The sequence below is a fragment of the Aplysia californica genome, unplaced genomic scaffold (assembly GCF_000002075.1).
Source record: "Aplysia californica isolate F4 #8 unplaced genomic scaffold, AplCal3.0 scaffold00117, whole genome shotgun sequence".
NCBI classification, from domain to species: domain Eukaryota; kingdom Metazoa; phylum Mollusca; class Gastropoda; order Aplysiida; family Aplysiidae; genus Aplysia; species Aplysia californica.
In genome coordinates, this window is record NW_004797387.1 from 1,515,313 (window position 1) to 1,524,511 (window position 9,199).

At 39.4% G+C, this 9,199-nt stretch overlaps 1 protein-coding gene across 1 annotated transcript; it reads left to right on the top strand.

The window, feature by feature from the left end:
* Nucleotides 1-109: 109 nt before the first annotated feature.
* Nucleotides 110-7,494, top strand: LOC101857635 (guanine nucleotide-binding protein G(o) subunit alpha; the record flags this gene model as incomplete). Its single annotated transcript, XM_035969120.1, is given in 4 exon segments — nt 110-181; nt 662-749; nt 2,157-5,067; nt 5,130-7,494. Coding segments are annotated over 3 exon segments (351 nt in total), but the record flags the coding sequence as incomplete, so codon positions are not given.
* Nucleotides 7,495-9,199: the final 1,705 nt, after the last annotated feature.

A 9,199-nucleotide genomic window follows, 5' to 3' on the forward strand; every position in this document is an offset into this window, starting at 1 on the left:
TGTGTGTGTGTGTGTGTGTTTGGTTGTGTGTAAGTGTTCATTATTACTGGTACTTTAAAAAAAACCACATTTATAATTGAAATTTGGAATTATTTTTGCGTTATCTCAGAATCGCCTGGAGGAAAGCTTGAAGCTGTTCAGTCAGATTTGCAACAACAGGTTCTTCATTAACAGTACCATGGTATGTGCGTATGTTTTGAATGTTTGTGCGTATGTGTGTGTGTTTTTGTGTGCGTGTATGTGTGTACGTGTGTTAATGGGTGTGTCTATGTGATAGATTATTTTTTAGTGTGTCAGCATTTGCTAGTGTGTATGTGTGTGTGTGTGTGTGTGTGTGTGTGTGTGTGTGTGTGTGTGTTTATGTGTATGTGTTAGTGATTGTATGTTAATGGGTGTGTGTGTCTGTATGATTTTGTGTTTGTACATTAAAAATATGTGTGTAGTGTGTATGTATTAGTGTGTCTTTTAGTTTATTACATGTTCAGCATTAGCAAGTACTTCTTCGCTGTACGAAGAAAATACGTTATATTTTTTTGTTTGAATAAAAAATGTCGTAAATCTGATCAACAAAAAAAAGGAAAAAAAAAGACCTGAACAATTTTTAACCGTTTACAGTTTTTTTTCCTCACGCTGATAACAAATGTCATTTCCTGTGTTTCAGATCCTATTTTTGAACAAACTGGATCTCTTCCAGGATAAGGTCAGGTATTCCAAGAGACACCTGCGTTATTTCTTTCCAGATTTTCCAGGTGATTATTGCTTACTTTATACATTTTTAAAAAAGAAAACAAAAACATACAAACAAACCAAAAAACACCCCCAAGGACAACAGTAATTGCTCTGTGCAAAATTAGACTTTATACATTTTCTGATTGAGTCTGTTTGGCTTAAGTGTAGAGGTTTGCAGTATTTATTTTAAATGACTGGGACACCTGACACACAGACAGCGTACCTTTCTTTGTTGCAACAAAAACCGTCATTGCAGACCATTAGAGGAAATATCCCCCCCATAGTGGAAAAAAACTGCTTCTATATGCTCTTCGTTGTATCATCTTTGCTTTCTTTCCTTCCTCCTTCTCTATGGTAACCATTGGATCAAGCACTCCAACCTGGAGTTGACTAGTCATACCTAGGATTAGTAGGATATGCCATTTTTCCAAGATCAAAATGGCCTTTTTCCTTTTCCCCCTTCATATTCCTTTTTCTGAAGACTTTACCGCGATTTTTAATCAACCAAAACGACCTTCTCCCTCCACCCTCCACCCCCCACCCCCAAACCCAAAACAGGATGTTCCACATTTTTAGTTAGTTTCCAGTTTTGAAGTTTGCAATGCCCTGCAGGTGGCTCACTTCCCAGATTAGTCTGTCCAACATCAGAGGAACCTCACCAGTCATTTTTCTGCTTTTTACACATAACATTTTCGCCACGCACAGCAACAAGTTTGCTGAATGTGGGATTCTTTCCTTTTGCATATAAAATCGTGTGTCTCATGTTTGATGTAACACCATATAGTAATAGGTCCACCTTGCTGAGGATGGTACTTTGGCAACAAGGAATATACATGTAGCCCTTTCCAGTTTTTTAATTTCAAAAAGAGCATCAACTTTTTATCTATCATAACCATTTTCACCTTATTTTTCAGACAGCTTTCATACTTAAGTCAAGTAGATCCTAACACTCTTGAGTGAATTCACTTTGTTTCTTCCACCCTGTTCGGACAGAAGCATGAAGGCAGGATATGCTCTGCATTTTATTTTCTCTTCTTTTTCTCTGTATTTCACTGCCATCTGTGGTGTAGTGGTTAGGCACTTTGCTGTCGCACACAGGAGACCCAAGTTCGATTCTCAAGTGAGGAGAATTTTTATCAAGTATCTTGGTCTGTCTGCTGGGATGTTGTATCCCTCTCAGCCTGGGTTGGCCGTGACAGACAGAATTGAAAGCCTGCCTCTTAAATGACCTAAATTGTGTTGATGCTTACCTACTTTATCCGTCCTCTTGCACTTTTAGCCATCGAGGGGAGAAAGAGATTTCTGTCTAGCAAGTTGGATGGCCTGGCTCGGTGGAATTTTGTATGGTTGGAATTGTGTCGATGGGGGTGTAAAAACACATAGGCCTATATATATGTTAAAATAAAATTTCCTGTATTTCCTACTAGGCCCAGACAAAGATGTGGACGCTGGTGCCCGGTACATCCAGCACCTGTTCATGATGCAAGTGACCAGTCCGTCCAAGGTGGTCTACCCTCACTTCACCACAGCCACCGATACCACCAATATACAAGTGGTCTTTCAAGTGCTCATGGACTCCATACTCAGAGACAATCTCAAGTCCACCGCGCTCTTATAGCGATGTCAACATCACTTGTGGTGTAGTTATGTCAAAGTCTCTGGTGATATAACAGTGTGAAGGTTTCATGTGTTGTAAGTACAACATGATCACTGATGGAATAGCCATGACGAGAGGTGCTGGAACTTGATACACAACCAGGCTGTATTACTGTGTCAAGGCCACATGTATTAAATGTGTGAAGGTCACTGGTTATATAGCTATGTCAAAGTTACTTGTTGAATAGCAGTGTCAAGGTCACTTGTATTCTTTCTATGATAAGGTCACTCATATATTACCTTGCCAAGAGTTGAGTTGAAGCTTACCATGACAACCAGGTGTTATTGGCAATACCAAGGTCACTTCATGCTGAGAGGCCAGGGAAGGGCAAGAGGTAATGTACACCCTGTCATAACAAGGCCAAGCTTAAACTGACACAAATATAGTGCTTTCCACACTTGGCATACTCCTACCACACATTTCAAGTACATTGGCAGATAGGTGTGGCCATGTTTTCATGGTCTTTCCAGTTTCCAGGGTGTCTTGAGGAGATCAGAGAAGGGGCCAGCAGGCGTGAGCATCTCTTAACTTGAAGTAATGGGCAGTTTTGCCTTGTATGGTCTTTTATTTGGCCTCCATAGATCATCAGGCCAGGTTGTACAAACATAGTTGGTTGCAGCTTGAACTTTTGGGATCAAGGTATCACATTTATATCTGGCCAGTTTGGCAATATTGTAATCAGGTCAAAGTGTGCTGTTATAACAGCGCCGAAGTTGCAATGTTAAAGCAATGTCAAGGTTACAGATATGCCAAGATTACAATGTTCCAGCAAAGCCTAGGTCACAATGTCAAAGGAACACCAAGGCCATGATATTGTAGCAATGTCAAAGCCACAGTGTTGTTCCAATGACGAGGTCATCGTGTTTTGTCTTTGTCAAGATCAGATCAAGGTCATTGTATCATAACTGTTCGAGGGTCACATTGCTGTAGAAGTGCCAAGGTCACAGTGATATACTTACTAGTGTTGAATATTACAATGTTTTTGTAATGCTAAGAATTATACAATGTAATGATTACTGAATAGATAGACAGAGTGTTGTGGATGGCCCACTTGTTCCCCTATCTTGACAATTTGGTAATGGTGTGGGTTTAACTATTACAACAGTGTAAGGTTATTTAAGAGGTGGAAATTCCGTGTTAATCTTCCTTTTCTAATAGGGCAGAGGCAAGTTGGGGATAGCCTTGAAAACTCTCCAAACAACCCATGTCCTGGAAAAGTCCTTTGGGGATTCAAGCCAGGGTCATCTGCAACATAACCCAGAATGATACTGAGATAAGAAGACGCCCTTGTATTTGTCTTCTGTCTGTTCATGTTTGTGTGTGGGGGTGTAAGTACAATGCTTCATGTCAGTGGGCGGAGGCTGTGATTTTTTTGGAAAAGAATTAATTGTGATCGTTATACATGTAGTATCTTTGTAACGAGTGAACAAGTCGGACAATACAGAGTTCTTCAGAAGAGTAGGGAAAGGGTACGACTGAAAGGATGTGGTCATTAATGTCAACAGAAATTTGTTTGTGTTGATTTTAGTTCTCAGTGGACCAAGAAAATATACATGTACGTTTTTTAAATGCTCAGAGAAAAGGAGAAACTCGTTATACCGTATTTGTTACTATGAATGGTATGTCTTATGTAGTTGATGTCTTAAAGTCCATTTCCACTGACATTATATGTGCCCAATGACTTTATCGCTTCAAGCATTTTGCACAATTGTTATGTTAGTTTGTTTGAAAATGTAAAAATAAATATTTATGCACATAGGTAAGTACATTTCAAATGCTTTTAAAGGTCTTTTTTGCATCAAATATATGGGTTTGAAATACTCCACAGACTTTTCTACTGTAAGACTGAGAATGTTTGACATGCATTATGAAGATTTCACACTCCATAGGTAAATGTGTTCAAAGCGTGTCGTGACCTCAGCTCACTAGAGCTTCAGTGAGTTGTTCAAACTGTTTGGCTTTGGATTCCCATTTGCCAATCTCATATCTTGCTCTCTGTCAGTGCCACTGCTTGAGTGTACAGGAATCCATAGATTTAGTGCATGGATGGTAAAATTCGTGATGACAGAACTCTTCTGGCTGTTTTCTTAAAAAGAAAAATGGCTATTTATCGAAGGAGAATGTTGCTTGTCTTATGGAACAGCCTTTTTTTTTGGTTTTTTTTTATGGAGAAATTTTGGGAGTTCTTGTAGAAAGGATTCACATAAATTTCTGCATTTACTCTGTTCATGTATATACAAGTGATTTTGGTTTTAAACTGCTGTAACTTATGGAAATTTTGCCTAACTCGTGGCTTTACTGTCTTGTACTTGTATATAAAAGTACACATGTAAATGACCTAAAAGTCTCTAAGGTAAGCAAAAGTTTTTACTTAGTCAGGCTCTAAGAATATGTACCTGACATAATATTGCTTGCTCAGTATAAGACTCTGTCTTATGTCGCTTTTCATCTTGAAATATAGTGGAGTCTTGCAATAAGCAGTCGATATGCTTGCTATGATATCTATTATTTTACATACGCTAAAAAAACCCAACCAACTTTATCTGATACTCCTTTTAAACTTATGTTGCATTGAAGTGGATAAAAGCTTTTTTTTTAGTACGGATAAAAACTTTTTAAAGTGCATTCTTCCACTACGTTGAGAAAGTGCATGGTTCTGATGTGAGTAGTAGTAGTATAAGGTTTTACGGCGCTCGCAACTGCTAAGGTCATATGAGCGCGCGAAACACAAGTGTAGTATAAGGTTTTACGGCGCTCGCAACTGCTATGTTCTGATGTGATACCTGAGACATTGGTATACTAGTGTCAGAGCGCCAGTGTCATTTACAGAATTCCCTGTGCCTCAGAGGTGGGCCCAGGGGTCAGCACAGTCACTACTTTGCCTCATGAGTACCCAATACGCCACCCAACTGCCCAGTTCTTTCAGTTGCAATATATACATTTCAAGGATGGAATCACTTTCTCAAGGGCAGCATTCCCACGTTCATGAAATTATATTTAGCACGACATTTCTCAATCGTGTAGACACTCATTGTTATATTTTAATGTCCAGCACAACAATACGTTTTTCAGCTCATTCAAACAGCCATTAGTTCAAAGTGCATTAACTCATCTGTTCTATCCATAGACCTGAATTATAATATAGATCAGGCACTGCCATGACAGCTGCTCTTTGTTCCCCATAAAAGCTTTACTATGAAAGTGTGTGCCAAAGTACGATGGGCGCAACCTGAAGGGCAAAACGCTAGCCTCGTGATAGTCGATTGCGCATTCAACGTTTCCCTCCTTGTCCTTCATTTGGTTGGAATAAATAGAGTCAGGTAGTGCACTCCATGGGGATTCCCGCACTACGTCAGAGTGCAGTCTTGGATACTATAATGCAAGTCTATGGTACAGTCATGTAACTACAGACTCTTCTGTAATAGTTACAGGGATCGAAAAAGCAACCCCCCAAAAAACCCTTTTCATAATAATGTTCATTGCGTGATTAAAATTTTTTCTTCATCATTTTGCCTCATCTGGTTTAACTATTTAAATGACGCGTAAAGGTCATGATCGTTCCTTAGTCGGTTTTGATAGTCTAAGAAATTGTTGTTGAGATTTGATGTACTTAGACCCTTGCGTGTAGGTATGTTTGATCTGTCCCACAAAACAATCCTGTTAAAGAGCTTTGTATTCATACGGCCCCTGTAAGTCTATTTTTAGGTTTTTAGTACTGAGTCTGTCAAAATTCTTATTAGATTTCGTTATACTTGAGACTAAACTAGAAAATAAAAGCTAGTTTAAAAGTCACTCGTGCTCAAAAGGGATGAGTAGTTCCACGTCAAAGAGACCAATAAATTGAGCCTTGAACAATAACAATGTGACGAATGGTAACTAACGTTCGATTACTCGTGTTCAGTGACGTTTTTCCTGCCTTCAAACTCTAATGTTGCATTTCTCAGTCCTTGAACACATCCACAGCAGTGTCAAGTTGTTTCTGGCCCTATATATGACCTTAACGTATACTGGGATTGTTGTTATTGGTCGTTCTTTTGTACAGGATCTCAAACACTTGCATTTTTAAGACAAATCCTGTTCCTTTTCTATTATGCACACGGGAAACATTGTTTTTTAATCCTTCTCCGCGTCTATGTAATTTTTTTCTTTGGTTTTGCAAATCTTTTTGTCAACTGTGGGAGTCTGTTGTTGGTGTTTTAAAAAGATGACATCCTCATTAGACGCGTTGTAGGTTGAAGGTGATTTGGAAAGTGGCATTCTTTGTCCGTCGCCAGGACACCGAGCTGAAAGAATAATAATTATGTTTCAGGAAGAGGAAAATCCCCACTTTGATTCGAACCTTAAAATATCAGATTCATACCCTACCTACTAGACCACAGTAGGGGACTTGTTCACAGCTTACACTGTACCTACCAGTGTCTGTGCTGTAATGGTAAGGCTATTTGTTATTTGTCAGATGGAATGAGCTCAATTCCCACACGGGGATAACAATTCGTCTTGTACCTCTGTGTGTGGGCTGAAATGTTTCCAACTCAGCATGGGTTGACCCGAACAGGTAGGGTTGAAGCAATCCGTTTCTTTAGTAAGCTCAAATTTGGCGTGAAATGTGCCTTTACAGCCGACCCGCGTCTTGACTGTAATACTGAAGCTCATTGCCCTTGTCCGTGAAGGACGTGGTTTCGATCGATTCCCTTGTTGTGAAATCTATTTGATCGAGTTGGCGTATCTGCATCTGTCTGTTGGGATGTGGTATCACACACTGCCCGGGTGGCCCTGACAGGCAGGGTTAAAGGGGCGTGTCTCCTATGTTCTAAATTGTGCCAGGGGTGTCAAACATGTGCAGTTGCCTCTATAGCAAATTGTGAAGTTCCTTGCAATGCATGTATCTGCTGGTTGTGTGTAAATGTGATCGGCATGCGTTGTATGCATTTATTTGTGTGTTTGTGGTTGAATGTATAAGAGAATAGAGGAGTAGAGAAATACACAAAGACAAGTAGTAATATAAACGCATGCTGAGTAGGAGGGAGGGAGAGAGAGAGAGAGAGAGAGAGAGAGAGAGAGAGAGAGAGAGAGAGAGAGAAAGAGCGAGAGAGAGAGAGAGAGAAAGAGCGAGAGAGAAAGAGCGAGAGAGAGAGAAAAAGCGAGAGAGAGAGAGAGAGAGAAAGAGCGAGAGAGAGAGAGAGAGCGAGAGAGAGAGAGAGCGAGAGAGAGAGAGAGAGAGAGAGAGAGAGAGAGAATGTGTGTATGGGAAAAGCATTTTGCGAGTGTAATTTGTACGTGTGTAAATGTATTTTCAATGTGTGTATGGAGCATGATTAAGAGCCAGTGTTCAAATACAGTACCATCTTTTGTACAGTTTCATGATATTGCATATGTGACGCATTTAAGCATATTTAGAGAGGCACAAAAGTACTGATTTTTAAGTCTACCGACTATATGCCTTTTCATTATTACTTTTTTCTTTCCGAAAACAAGTATAGGAAATGTTATTTGTTTTATTGTCCAATTCACTCATTTGTCGTATTTTTTCCTTACGTAACGAAGACGAATGAAGTGGGATATTTTAATTTTTAACACTTCCTGAAGTTTTTGTTCACAATTTTAATTTTGTGTAATTACAGGATATTTAATTTGTTTGGGAAACTTATAAATGATTTGGAAGGCTTTATTTTCTTACTTTTTTTCCCCTTTTTGGTGTGCAAATGCATAATATGATAATGTGAAGGGTCATCCTTAAATTGTCCAGAAATTGTCATTTGAATAAACTCTCCCACGTGTGAGGTTTATTTTTCATTGTTTATTAAATGTCTAGAAACGTTGGTGAAAAATAATAAAACGTTTTGGAGTTGGGATAATTTTGTTGAAAAGCTTTTTCTAGCCAGCTGAATACTAATCATTTTCAAAACTTCACATGTTGTAGATATCTTTTCATTTTGTTTTTCCATTTTCTTTGCAATATTTATGTCCGACTGATGCCACACAATGCCATTTTGAAATAAATCTTTTCGCATGGAATTTCAGCCTTTGGCTGTCTGAGTGAATTTATCTTTCTTCTCGCCTACCCACTTTCTAAATTTGCTGTTACTCGGATTTTTTCTTAACTTTTTCACTTTTTGCTGGGTTTTTTTGGTCTGTCTGTCTGTCTGCCTCTCTGTCTGTCTGTCTGTTTGTCTGTATGTTTGTCTGTCTGTCTGTCTGTCTGTCTCACACACATACATTCATACATACATACACATATTGCACACGGCCACAACGCTCACAAACAAACGCACTCGTATACATACATACACACAGAATACAAACATATATACAAACATAAAACCTCACAAATCATACTCCTCCATCATACCCGTTTCTTTTTCTCTTCCTCGTCTTCCTTCTCCTCATCCACGACATTATTATCATCACCCTCATTCCCCTCGCCTCCTCCCCCTGTTCCGTTTCATCATCATCATCATCATTATCATCTTCAAATTCCCCTCCCTCCTACACCTCTGCCTCCTGTTCAGCCCCCCCCCTCCTCTTCCTCCATGCAGTTTGCAAAGGTCAAAAACAGAACAAAACAAAACAAAGCGACAGCATATAAAGCACGTGCCATCAGCAGGCAACTCTAACAAAACAACTGCTTATACAGAGAGACAACTTATCGCGGACACACACACACATACACACACACACACACACACTGGCATAAACACACACACACACACATACACCCACATAAACCACACACACTCATCACACATACACCACATACACCACACACAGACACGCACACACACACACACACACACACACACACACACACACACG